The sequence below is a fragment of the Capricornis sumatraensis genome, chromosome 3, assembly GCF_032405125.1.
Source record: "Capricornis sumatraensis isolate serow.1 chromosome 3, serow.2, whole genome shotgun sequence".
Classification (NCBI taxonomy): Eukaryota; Metazoa; Chordata; class Mammalia; order Artiodactyla; family Bovidae; genus Capricornis; species Capricornis sumatraensis.
The window spans coordinates 85873755-85888200 of NC_091071.1; the positions used below are offsets into that span (position 1 = coordinate 85873755).

Consider the following 14446-nt stretch of genomic DNA (forward strand, 5'->3'; position numbering starts at 1 on the left):
AAAAATATGATTATAGGAAATCCAACTCCACAATTAAACTAGAACATCATAACCATTTCTAGGAGTCTTCTCAGTTCCCTTTTCTGTCTTGCAGTAAGTACTTCTGAGTTAACATTACACATGCAATCATCACAACAATAAATCTTCATTTTCAAAGCAGTATCAACTGAATGTTACAAAGAAATAACAGACAAATCATTACTTTCATTTGTGAGCTGAGACATTTAGCCCAATCTATGAGAGGTATTATGCATGTAATATAAAGTTATTATGGAATAAAGAAATTTGATGGCATAGCTATGTTTTTACTCACCAGTTGTTTCCACAATGCCTTCTAGGATGACGACAATCTCGAACTGTTCACTTTGCATGCTTCGCTGAGATAGGTCATAAAAGGGGCTTTTGGCATCGATCACGTGGCAAATCGTGAGGGGGGAAACAAGAAAAAGTTGATCTGCCCCTGTACTAAAACCTACATCCAGTTCAAGTTGATCAAGGGGAAGGAACTCACCCTCAGGTGTCTGCCGAGACTAGACAAGCACACAGAAAAAGAGAAGAAATCACCACTTGTACTGAAATTTGCAAGGAAGCCCAACAGTAATTTACATTATTGCCAACATTCTGCACTATCAATCATCTGCAACAAAATCCAAACAAATCATTATGCAGCTATGTTCTAGCAAATGGGCTGAAATCCCACATAACTCATGTGGAACATACATGCATTATTTATAATATACGACTTACTATAATTACCACTCCCTAACTCATGAGCTTTGGAGAAACGCCTGGTCCAACAATGGCTGTTAGCACAAACTGTGGAACTAACTGTACATGTGCTATGGCTTGACATAAATCACTAAATGATAACACACTGCATGCCAGATGTTTCTTCCTCTCAAAGCATATAAGTAGGCAATTCTTAACAGAGTTAGTTAAAGATAAAAGGTTGATCATAATTTATAAACAGATTTACTGCATTATTACAAAGCAAGCATAATAATTTATTTTTCCAGGATCTTTGAAAAGTAATAAATAGATATAAACTAGAATAGGATAGTGAAGATGTTATCATATTAAATAATGTTATGTACACAACAGCTCACATAATAAAAAGAAAGGCAGATGCTGTTAACTAGTGGTTTTCGAACTACTACTAAATAGCTGCATTAAAGTTGTTCATTTCTCTACCTATTTAATGAATTGTAAAAATAGTGAAAATTTATGCTCAAATGAATTTAAGTCAAAATGTAGTTTAAAATATCTGTATCAGACAAACCTGTAGCTTACTAAAATTTTTATAAGACAGTGGCATTCAATAAAATCACTGAAAAGGTTAATTCAACAAACTGCTTACATGTGAAAAAAAACTAAACACATGATTATAAACAATTAGCAAGCCACAAAAATAAACTTATTTCCCTTTTCTATTCATTTTCCATATCTGGTCTTTCCATATTCGTATTCCCTATCTAACTTACAAGGACCACAAAAGGCAAATATTTAGTTTTATATGCTGATGCTGATAAATTAAAAGCTGGGTTAAGCAGCTGCATACAGAAAAAATCAGGGTGGAGGGAGGCTTGCTGCTGGTCAAATGGGGTTTCGAAGAATCCAATATATTTTAAGAGACTCTTTGCAAAGCTAATTTATTAAACAAAACAGACTCCATAACACTGGTCTGTCCAATGAATCAGTATATTGAAGACAGAGTCTTTCCTGTTAGAGTTCCAGAAAAGACAAAGGTTTTGTAAATGAGCCTGAAAACACTAAGAACTATGGTATATAGTAAGCTGCCCTCCATAGCAAAATAGAACCAAGACTTTAAAGTTGGTGACAAATTGTTATAGCAGAAATTGCAGATTCTTAAAAACAAAGCTAGTCAGTTAATGAAGCTACTTTGTAATTAGTGATACTCAGGAGTTTTGAGTAGGAAAAACATCCAATGAAAAGACAGAGACTATTTTTCTTCTCTGCCCTAGGAGTAGTTGATTAAATTTTTAAAAAGAAGAAGAAAATGATTACTGACAAGGGGAAAAAAAAAACACACACACACACACAGCAAAACCTGATGGTGCAAAAATAAAAACAGCAGCTCTAACAACCAATGTTGGAGAAAACTAATCATTTCTAAGCCAACAGAACTCACTTATCTTTCAGTATATATTCTCAAATTGGTAAAATACAGATGAGACCAGTATCTTTCCAAGTATACAGTTGTATAGTTATATTGATTATGCAGCAAAAGCTAAATACAAAGCAAAAATAAAAGCAAAAATCCTGGGTCATTGTTCTCCCACCTACTAAGAAACAGGTGCTATATAAACACAAGGTGGTATTCTGACATTTATAGTTAATATCAGAATTTGGGTCATTTTACCAACTATTCTAAGCTCCGCTTTTTCTGCATGAAATAAAAATATTCACAAATATAATTTTAAGCTCACTTTCCCATTCATTTTAAAATAATTTCCCCTAAAGAACATATATTTTTCTTACTTTTATACAATACACCAAGACTGAAATTCATCTCCCTCACTCATATATCTGTTATTTATACATGTGCCTCATTCTCAGAGTAAGCTATTAGCTTCGTATTCTCTGCTCATTCTACAACCCATGAAAAGAAGTGGCCTAGAAACAGACTGGCTATCAGGAAAACGCCAACCTAGAACAAGAAATATCTTATTTTTAGCAAAGCAGTTAATTCATATGGAGGTAATTTACACTTAAATATGCATGAATCTATTCCATTCAGACTCCACGTTATCTTCTGATTTTAAAAATGTGTTCCATATACTCAAAATTATGCCTATACCCTCCTCCAAATGCTTTATATCCTAAGTCTTGGCCTAAACGAAGTTAACTGCATTCATTTTATGATACTATAGGGAAAGTAATACTTCATTTCACTGAATAAAGTTTTTCACAATTACATCTTTCTTAGATAAGTGAGATTCTCTGCACATTCATTGAAAATTATTTCCCAGTGGGTAAACCTAAACCTTTTTTTAAATGACTCTGAGGTACTACATATATCCACAATTTTATCTTTCAAGTCTTCTTCCATTTTGTTTGGTTAAGAGATATTTTAGCTATCAATATGCTTACCTCACTAATTTGTTTGCTTCTCTGACTTTGTAGTAGACTGGGGGAAGCCTATTAATCACTGTGAATTAAAAGGAAAGCTGTTCTATTTAAAGGTTGGGATGGGATTGGCAGGTGCTTGTAGAACTGGAATTGTTTGAAGTCAGAGCTCCTGGCAAGAGCAAGGTTATCTTATCAATGCTCAGTCAAATATAATATTCCAGAAACTGATATATGCCTACCAAATATCTCTTTAGAAGCAGGCACATTCTATTCTAGGCTTACAAGGAATTCTAATCTAGGATTTTCTAATTCTGGTGCAATTCTAGAGATTTTCTGGAGCAAGGGGGGGGGGGGGGAAGCCTATGATACAACTTGTATAACTGGAGTTTGAGAATTTTTCCTCAAGGAATTGTAATACATACATAAGAAACACAAAGAAAAAAGAGGTTAGGTAGGTGCCTTTATAAAGTTAAACTATGATCTGTACCTTGAGTATGTGATAAATTAGTAGCAATAATATTTCATCTATTTCTAATAATCTTATTTATATAACAATTACTGTATTTCACTCAGAAATGATAATAGGCAGAAAAAATTTAGAGAAAAACCTATTTAACCTTAATTTATTATGTTATCTTAAGAATTATGATAAAAGAAGAATCTTTCATTAGCAGAGCAGTTTGCACCTAGTCTACACGGTCTTTTAGCTCTATAAACCTCCTAATTCCAAAGGGAACACAGAGTCATGATCATTTTTATGTAAAAATATGTAAACAGATACAGTCAAAATCAAAAAATTAATTCAAAACACCTGCTAAGGGTTAAGATTAATGTGGTAAATTATTAAAATTTCTGAGGTTGACTTTACTTGATGAAATAATCACTTAAGAGTCTTGAAACTATTGGATCAATAAGTGGGAGAAAGGTAGAATGAAAAACAGCTCATGGAAAATTAGTTAATTCTTTAAAATTTACAACATAATTTGAAAACACTAGGACTTCAGAATGACTTCCATATAACTTTTATTTTCATTTGTATAGAATAACTTTTCAAAAGGAAATAAAGATCTCTTTGAAATTTTAAAGCTTTTCTGGTTGGTTGCATATTGAAAATTCTGAGAATAAAGAGAAAAATCAAGCAAATCTAAGGCATAAAGTTTGTTTAAGTGTTTTGTTCAAATAAATTATAAATAGAATATCATAGATATTTGAAATTATTTTATATGGTTTACATTTTGGCAATAAAGTTATTCTTTGTAATAAAATATTATTACTGAAATATATAATTTCTGTTATATATACTTCAGTCAGAAGTCACATGGATCTGTCTACAACTTAAGGTTTGTGACTCATTTTATAGTCACAAGTACTCATTTCAAAGAAGCAAAGTCAAATGACTTTGAACTCCCTTAGAGTCCAAAAAGGGCTGCAAGATAATCAATTACAAATTCTGACTATAGGTGAAAAAAGAATCAAAAATCACAGATGCTTGGAAGGGATTATTGTGGTCATGTACTTTACAGACAAATACCTTTCTTATTATAGTGAAAGACTTGCTGAGTACATATCCAAAGACACACACACACATACATACACACACACACTGCTCTGGGATACAGTTACAACTGCCCCTGGCATAACGAGATCCACATTTATTCATTCTCCTTCTGGGAAATTTGTGGTCAGTTGCCAACATTCATTCAACATGGACAAACTTTACCAACACAATCAATCTCTTTGCTCTTTCTCCCATCTCTCTAACCCATAACTGTGTTGTAAACTATTGTGCCCTTTCCTAGCTCAGAGGCGAGCAAGGGGAATCTGGGGAAAAAAGAAAGAAAACATTTAATCACTAACATCTGACATGTGAGATGCACCTTTATCATATTCTAAGACTTGTTCTACCCTCTACCACCTTTCACATGTCTCCACTGGAAAAGGCAATGAGGGCCAGTGGTTCAGAAAGGAAAAGAGAACAAAGTCGGTGAAGATGGAGAGGGTGGCTCTTCTTGCCTACCATCTCTCCACTATTCTATCTGAAATTTCACTTCTCTTTAAATGGAATATGTGTGTGTCTATGTATATGTTGAATATATGCTGAAGTTAGAAAATTATACACAATGACGTCAGGGTACCATGTGGAATCTAAAATTAGGAAATGAGCCAAAAGCAGGTACAAAGATAAAGAACAACAATGTCTTGTGACTCAAAGCTGTTCTGGCAATGCTTTTGGGATCAAACCAAAATTAGAGTCAGGCAGAGGAAAGTATGGACCTAGAATTTCATCTGGATAAACTACACTTGTACATTTTTTACTCCTTAAGTTTGAAATCCCATCAATACTCAGGTGGAAAAAATATGACCAACATCAAACCTAAAACAAAGATTTTTTTAATGCTAAGCCAATTATCCCATAAAAATATGTTCATTTTTTTTAAAGAAAGTAACTTATAGAATGGAATGTAATTTATCTTGCAATAAATTTTTGTGAGGCTTTTATTCCATTCAAATGAAAGAACAACTTTATAATTCTTTGGGGACTTTTTATGGAATTTATAATAATAACTGTAGATGAGATTTGTAACCCTACTTGCACATTGTCCTCCTACTCACCAAACACCCTCAAATCTATCAAGTGTTTTTCCCTGCTTCTCTTCATTTGTTCTTACCTACTGCTGTGTATTTGTGGGTCTTTATGTCCTTATTTCTGTTCATGCTGTATTCCCCTAAGCACAAGCCACCCTGTACTTTACAGGAACCATATTAAAAATAAAAAACAAACAAAACAACATATTACTACTATTTAAAAGAAGAATAATTATAGTCTTTAAAAGGAACCCAAGTTCTATACCTATTACAGAATTATTGTACTTGTGTCAGAAAAAGAAAAGCTAGGCTAAATAAGAACTTTACTTTTTTAATAAGATATAATAAACCCACCTAAAAAAAACTCACTGACATTAAGATCTAGCCCAAGAGTTCTGGGGTACTCAGTCTTAGACTCCTTGAATCTAGCCACATGTATAATGTTCAGGAAAAGAGTGTTTTTTTAATAGGTATTCATTTGTGAATTATTTTATTTAAAAGAGATGACTAATAATCTCAAGATTAAAACTAAAGTGCAACCTGGCCAAGATCAACTGGGGAAAAGAGTCAGTCATATAAAATAGGGTCATACAGAGTCAAAAATCATAATTACATTTAAGTGCAAGGTATAGAATGAAGACAAACTAATAAATATATGAAAAAAAATCACGAATTATATGGTCCAGGAATCACTGTGGTTAAAAGATTAAGACATATGAAGAGAATGAAAAGCTTATTAGTTTTACAGATTCAATTTTGTTTTTTATAGCATCTGCACTGGATCACAATCATACGAGGAAACCAGATAACATCCAATTTTGAGTATCCATATAAATGGAGAACAGAAAACATGACTATAAAAATAATGTAAGTGATATATTAAAAGATAATTGGGAGCCATTACTTTTCACTAAGTGAGAGTTTAAGGGTTACATAGCTGACATCCTAGGAAAGAAAGATGACGACTATTCTCCATGAATAAAAATATGAAAAAATAAAATTATATTTCCATGAGAAAAAAAATATCCTTACCACTTGATTTTAAATTATGTATCTAACAATAGTTGATTTTATGTTTACTTTATGTAAACAAGGTTTGACTGAGTATCTATACATACACACACATATACACATGTATACATGTAAGTATAATGGCTTTTGCACAGTAAGTGTGCAAGCTTTTACATGAGGCATCAAAAAGTTTAAATCTTTCCCTATTAAGATGGAAGTCTGGGGCAGTCAACCTTTAGTATTAGATTTGCGGGAAGGAGTGAGATTTCCAAATCCTTTTAATCCAACACTAAATTACAAGGTCCAATGTATCAACCATTAGTCTCAACTCCCTAACTCAGGCATTTTTATTAAAATTTTAAAGTGGATGTTATGTTAACTTAACACAACTGTGCCATTCATTAGTTCCCATATTTTAGATTTTTGTACAAAGACAGCTAAAATAAACTGAAAATTCAAATAAAACATCAATATGGGGACGAAAAGAGGAAAAGAGAAAGACCACTCATCTTAAAAGAGCTCCCTATAGCTGTATTTATAATAATATTATAAATTTTAAAGAATAATTTCCAATTATAGTCTAAAATTTTTATTTAATCTACTTTCATTTTTTCCTAAGTAGAAAAGGACTGATCACTCCAAGCATAAAGTTGGAAGATCTATATTTAAATATCAAAATAAATTTCAGGATTTGCAAGCTCAGAAAATACAGATAGAGTTGAAATAAAATTTGCTTTCATGTAAGTTAACAACAGTTAATAATTAAGCAGAAAAACTATAAAAAACTTCCATCAAGAAAGAGAACCCCCAAAAATGCATGAAAAACCTCATAGTGGCGAGGACTAGAAAGCCACGTGAATGTTCTTACTGTCTTTGCAAGAATAGAAAGCGCTTTACAATCATCAAATAGAATTCTTACATTAATATTTACAATAGGCTTTATTCAGCAAACAAGAAAACAGCAATAGAAAAAAATAAAAATGAAATTAAATTAGGTAATAGGAAGAACTCATACAGACTATAATAACTATTGTTAAATATTAAGCTTTTGTTGCCTTAAAAATCTATGTATTTCTTTGTATTAAAGATATATAAATTTTACATTTAAAATGTCAAACATAGGTTAAGAGAAGAAACTGAAATGTGTATAATATTTAATATGATGCATAAGACTAACATCAAAATATTATTGCTTTAAGCTTTTGATATAGCTTCACTTTAAAAATATGGTTGGCTGCTTTGGGTCACTTCATCTCGGTCCCTAAGAGAAAATAAGAGTCATTTACTAAAGGCAAATCTTCCCTCTAATTTTGCTGAATGTTATCATTTTCCCAATAAAACATGGCTTCATTTTAATGAAGTCTAAGGAAATGACAAGAACTCTGAGAATTCATTTTAGTCACCATGGCTACTGGACAAATCAAATTCAAGCAAACTACAGTAAGTGACTGGATGAAGAGTTGCCACTCATCAACGCTCTCCCTTCACAAAAAAATCAGGACAGAATTTCATCATAATTTTGTTTAGATATAAACTGATGCAACATGCCAATCAATTTTACTTTTAACCCTGACGTCTTCCCAACATATCAAAAGTAAAGAATTTTAACAGTATATATATATTGTTTTAATTAGATGTTTTTAATCACCTTGTGTTAATATAGCACCTTGCTCCAAATGTGCCAACACTAGAAATCTATTTTTTTAATAAAGACACTTCTTACAGTACGTGCGCTACATGGTCTCATGCAGAAAAATCACTATCAGCATCCTGAACCACTAGAGACTGGGGCTTCTGATTCACTATAACTTTGCAAAAAGCAAAAACAATAACCAAAACATGCTATGTATATTAATTATATTTATTTGACTTCTGATCAATCTAAAAACATCTAAATATGCTTCCTTAAAAAGATATTTGTTTTAATAAATGTATTTATGTGTTTGAAAAACTAGAGAATAGTAATAACTGATCTTTAAGGTCTAATTTTTAATTTCTAGTAGAGCAATCAATATGGTAAACTATTCTTCAGTAAGAATCTCAAAGTGACACACAAACATGGCTTCCACGATACTTTTGCAATATATTTACAAAATGTTCTCAGTACACCTAACCTAAAATAGAGGTTATGTATCTCGTTCTATACATAGAAACAGGCACATACAGCAAACATGTCTACAGCATGTTTAGCCTGATCCAAATAACTCAGTTCAAACAGTGGTCCATAGCAGGATACACTAAGTTAAAATATTTTAAAAATTACATGCAGCTCATTGGAGTTTTATAAAGAATATGATCTACTCAAATTACTTATTTACAATTATCTTAATTAACATATACGTTGGAACTAGGTTAAAAAGTTTGCAGAAAGCTACACACAATTTGTGTATTTAGTGTCTGTAGCATAGGAAATATGCATATGATGTGAAGTGACAGGATAACTGAGCTACTTTAATTCTAACACCATACTGAGCAAGATAGTCAAAACTAATTAGGGCAAGACCTTATAAATGAATAATAAAAAAGACACAAGAGCCAAACTTTTTAAAAGCACGTGGTACTACTTTAACTGCCATGTAAACTGAAGCTGTATAAAACCATATAGACCTGGGAAGTAGAATTGAAATCTCAAAGGTAAAATGTCAACCTAAATACTTTAGATTTTCATTTTATTAGTGCTAAATTGTGAATGGGGCAATAGCTTTCTATGCAATCTCAGATAAATTGTTGAGATTGTATTGGGGTCATCTTTCTTGGTTTATGAACACCTGAAAACTAAGGAGAATCCCTTAAAAAGATGAACTCTAAATAACACAGAGAGAACTGGGCTTGTATCCCTCACTCTAATTGGGTTAGTGAGCAGAGTGGGCTTCTCTCCTTGTTTGCAGTGGTGCCCTCTAACGACTAGATGGACCTTGCTTTAAAAATCACTCCAGAAGCGATTTCTTTTAGCATTTACAGGGCTGTTGGTAGGAAGCAATCTTCTTTAATAGATACTAGGAAGTTTCAGGTGAAATCTGTAATTGACAAAGGCTTCATAGAAACAAGCAATTAAGAATAAAATTAATTTAAAACACTGCATGGAAAGGCACTCCGCTTTCACAGAATACTTCTCTAGGATAATATTTAGTAAAAATAAAAATTGATAACAACCAGGTGTTACTTTTTCCACTTTATAAACTGCTTCTCCCATCTGTGTACTTGTTAAAAAGATAACCACAGAGTTATTGGGTCTGAAGCAATAATCCACTTGCTGATATTATTAGGGAGGGGATGAAGGGAGACAGAGAACTACAAATAAATAAATAAAGCCTTAGGTGAAAATTGAGGCAAGTTCAGCACCTTTTGTCTTCAGACTAAAAGCCTGTTCAGTTTTACTACTTGAAGTTTTCTGAAGTGGTGTGTTGACAACAAATTCAAATCTCTCTAAAGAGGAAAAGAGCCAGGGGTAGGAAGGACAACAGGGCCTTCCTGTACCTCATAGGTCCAGGAGCCAACACCACTCCGTAAGTGTCCAGAAAGCGATACAAGTACGTCCGATGAATATTAATAAGAATAAAACAAACAACTGCAAGAGAATGGGTGGGAAAAGAACAGAACTGTCGACTGTACTCTCTCTGCCCCATCCTCCACCCCGAAAAAACAAGTTTGCCTGTAGCGTAAGACAGACTAGGAGCCTGAGGATAGCTCTCACGTGGGTTAATTCCCCCGAGCGTGAGGAATGGCGGCCGCCAGGTGGGGAGGGGGCGGATAGCACTTACTTTCAGCAGCTTACAGCGGATCTGCGCGGAGACCATGTGGCTGTTGCGCAGGTTGCCCACTCGGAACATGAGCGTGAGTTTCCCGTCCCTCATAGAGATCACCGCGTGCTCGCTAAACATCAGGGTCTCCGCGCGTTTCTTGGGCTGGGACATCTTGATGAACATGCAGCCGATGAGGAAGGCGTCCACGATGGAGCCGAGAATGGACTGGAATAGGAAGAGGATGATGCCCTCGGGGCACTTGTCGGTGATGTAGCGGTAGCCATAGCCGATGGTGGCCTCGGTCTCGATGAAGAAGAGGAAGGCCGAAGGGAAGTTATAGACATTGGCCACGCAGGGCGTGTAGTTGCCGACGTGGGCTTTGTTCAGGTCGCCCCGAGTGTAGGCGATCACCCACCACATGGACGCCATGAAGAGCCAGGCCACTGTATAGGTGAGGATGAAGATGAAGAGGTTCCAGCGCCACTTGAGGTCCACCAGGGTGGTGAAAAGGTCCGAGAGGTAGCGGCTCGTCTCACTGCCCAGGTTGCCGTGTTGGACATTGCACCGGCCGTTCTTGTCCACGAACCGCTGTCGCTTCTTCTTGGGCACAAGCTGCTGCTGCGGGCCCTGGCCCGGCCCCTGGGGCTGCAAGCCCGAGCCGCTGGACGAGGTGGTCACTACCTGGTAATCGTCCCCAAATTTCCTTCGGAGTGCAGACATAATACGGAGGGGCGAGCCAGATTCAAACGCGAAGCGAAGGCGCAGGAGCCGAGCGCTGCAAATCAGCACCAATAAGGAGGTGGGGGCGGGAGAGAAAGGGGGGACCAAAGCCGGCGCGCCTGGGGTGGGGGGCGCACCCGGCGGTAGCTGCGGTCTCTGCTCCCCGCAGACGTCTCTCCTCCCCTGGGACGGAGGCTTTCTCTCCACGCTGAGTCTTAAAACCGAAAAAAGTGTTCTCCCACACTCAAGGCAGGAGGGCTGCGAGGACCACGAACCCAAGCGCGAATTCGCCTCCAAGCTTTTCCAGGCTTCTCCTCTCTGCCCCCACCACCGGCATCCCGGGGCCACCTCTCGCTTTCTCACAGCCCCACTGACTATCCTGCCGCACTCCCAAACTGACTGCTTTAAAATTAACGAGTTGACCAGCGTGTTCCTCCCCACCGGCCAACTCGCCGGGTTGCCCAAGCAGCACTACCTGCTCCGACCAGACCCTCCCCCCCCACCCCGCCGCTCCCAGCTTGCCCGCCACCCCCCCACCCCCCGGGACGGCTGCCGGCTCCCTCCGGCACTCCCGCCTCCTATCTTTTGGCCCAAATCCCGCCTAAAGGCATCTCTGCCCGGGCACGGGTGCAGCAGTCCCTACCCACGTCCTCCCGGCTCAGAGTCCCCTCTCCGGACTCTAGAGACGCGTCCGCCGGCCGTCCGCGGGCCGCGGAGTTTCCGCGGGCGCCACCCGGGCCCCCCGGCCGCCCCCGCGCCCGGCAGAGACGTGGCTGTGCGCTACCGCCCGGCACTCACCCGAAGGGAGAGGGCAGGAGGCGGCACCGCGGGCGGCAGCGGCCGCAGGGCCTCGCACTCTGCCCTCAAGGCTCTTCTCGCCTCCACTTTTCCCCGCGCACCACGATGGGCGCCAACGCCGGTCCCCCAAGCTCCGCGCCTTCCTGGGGGCACCGCGCGGCCCCCACAGGGAGGATCCTGGTGCACCGGTCACGGGAAGACTTGGGAGAGGGACTCGAGGGTTCCTAGGCACCGCCGCGCTCTCCTGGCTGGCGACAAAGGTGCTGCTGAAGGGGTCTGAGCTTCGGGATTCGGGTCAGACTCTCAGGTGAAATATCAGCGCCGCTCCAGCTTTTCCTCGGCTTCACGGCGCCTGCCTTTTTCCTCTTCCCTCCCTGGCCCCCCACTCCTGGTCCGCGTCTCTGCGGCCCGGGTGGGAAGGAGCGAGGCGCGAGCCGGGGGCGGCGGGAGAGTGGTGTGTGTGCGGGTGCTTGTGATCCGCTGCAGAGCCGCGCTAGCCCCGCCTGTCCTGCTTCCCCCGCTGTTTCACCAGCCTGAATTGCACCTCCGCGCCTCAGTTGAGCCTGCAGTGTCTGGCAGCTCAGGAAAAAGCTAGCCCCTCCAATGAGATGCGACTCTAAATCTGCTCCCCAAAGCCAGCCAACTCTTCTTCCTCGCCCCTCTGCATCAGGCAGAAACCCCCCAACAAGCAGGAAAGGCTTCTCTTTGAAAGGGGAGAAGTATAATGTGTCTGTATAACTAGGGCTCTCTACACGGATGCCTGGGTTTAAGGATGCACCATAAAGAGAGACCGCAACTGGCTTCGTGATAAGCCTGTTCAGAACTCAGAGCTGCAAGTAGCAGAGGCTCAAGATGGGAACAGAAGAGACGGGAGACACTCCTGGGAGAGCTCACAGTCCTGCCTGAGAATGGCTCTACTAGAAAGGCTTACAACGTCCGGAGTTAATGTGTGGCTGTAATTGACTGGATGAAGGCCTGGCAGGTAACTTGATGGAAGGGCAAAGTGCAGAAATAGCTAATATAGTGCCCATGTGGAAACATCAGTTTGTTTACCACATTTCATGTTTGTTCTAAGATGCCATGGTCTCGTGGCATATTCCATTCAGTCCAGATCCATAAAACTGAATTGTTGGAAAATCATCAAATCATAGGATTATGAAAACAAGGGGCTGCTGTAAGACTCCCAGGCAAAGGAAAATGAATCTTTCTACTAATTCTCCTCCAATAGGTGCTCTCTTCTAATTCTCTCTCAACCTTAGTGCAGGTCAGCCATAAGTAGAGGACTCTTGCCCTGTGGTTTGGTTAAAACCCCTACCCCAGGTTACAGACTTCTGCAGGCTCTCTGATAAGAAGTCAGTGACTGATTCTTTAGGATTACATAAGAAGGGAAAGTGACCCTGTGGGAAGTGGAAACTTCTCTGGGCCTGGATCATAGACCTGATTTGAGTTTGGGCCCTGCTATTTACAAACTGTGTGACCCTGAACAAGTTGCACACGACATCTTTGACCCTCAGCTTTCTATTCTGGAAAATTGGGAGTTTGAACATTTTCCCAAAGTTGATACCTGAAAAGGAGAATGAATGTGGTTTCATTAACACTTATAGCTGCAAAGGATGTCATAGACTGGGCTGTAAAGTTGCAATGAGGCCAAGAGATGAGGAATGAGTGTTTGGAGTTGGTCTCAAGCTGTGAACTAGCACATATTCTCCTCTCATCTCTGACTGCTCTCCTCCTAAGTCATGATGCCCTTGCCAGGCTGGCTTCTTTCAAATCCTGAAACCCACTGAGGCATCTTTGGACTTTCGTTTATCTGTGTTCTCTTTCCGAAATGTTCTTGCCATGGCACTCCATGTTGCTGATTTCTTCAATCATTCACCTCAGCTTGAATGTGTCCTCCTTAAGGAGCTCTTTCACTAGCCTCTCAGCTACCCCCATCACATCAACTTAGTTCATCTTCATGATACGTCTTTTTCCAGCTACTATTTTCTTCATTTGTTTCCTGTTTCTCTCTCATTCTGTCAGAGTCCTGGAATGGAAAAGCACAGATCTTGTCCCTAACACCTCGAACACTATCTGTCATATACTAGGTCCATAATAAATATTTATTGGATCAATAGCATATACCAATATACATATATCACTAGAAACTCCACATGCACTGAGTAATGCAAAATTAAAAGTTATCACTAAATCAGGTCACTTAAATAATTTAATATAAAAGAATATGTAATTTAAAGCAATCTTTCCTGTGCTTGTTTTCAAACTGATATTCAGTCAGTTGCCAAATCCTTTGATTGTCCCTCTGATCTCTCTTTTTAAAATGCTACTTTCTTCAAATCGTCATTTCGTTTTAGACCCAAAGTCAAATGATGTTCTTACCTTTAGCCTTTTACTCCTTCAGGCTGTCCTAGGTAATACTACTAGGTCTGTCTCCTTAGAATCGTATCCATTTATCAGTGGCATGGAAACCAAATAGTTATTTGATTATTTCACTTAAT

The 14446-nt window shown here is 38.7% G+C and overlaps 1 protein-coding gene across 1 annotated transcript in view; it reads right to left on the reverse strand.

Annotated features, from left to right (window-relative positions):
- Positions 1–11150, reverse strand: part of KCNJ3 (potassium inwardly rectifying channel subfamily J member 3) — a 182810-nt gene extending 171660 nt beyond the window's left edge. Inside the window, exons 1-2 of the mRNA XM_068969110.1 lie at positions 10449–11150; positions 314–530 (exon numbers count right to left, since the gene is read on the reverse strand). Coding sequence (XP_068825211.1) covers positions 314–530; positions 10449–11150 — 919 coding nt within the window. The remainder of the gene's footprint in view (positions 1–313; positions 531–10448) is intronic.
- Positions 11151–14446: the final 3296 nt, after the last annotated feature.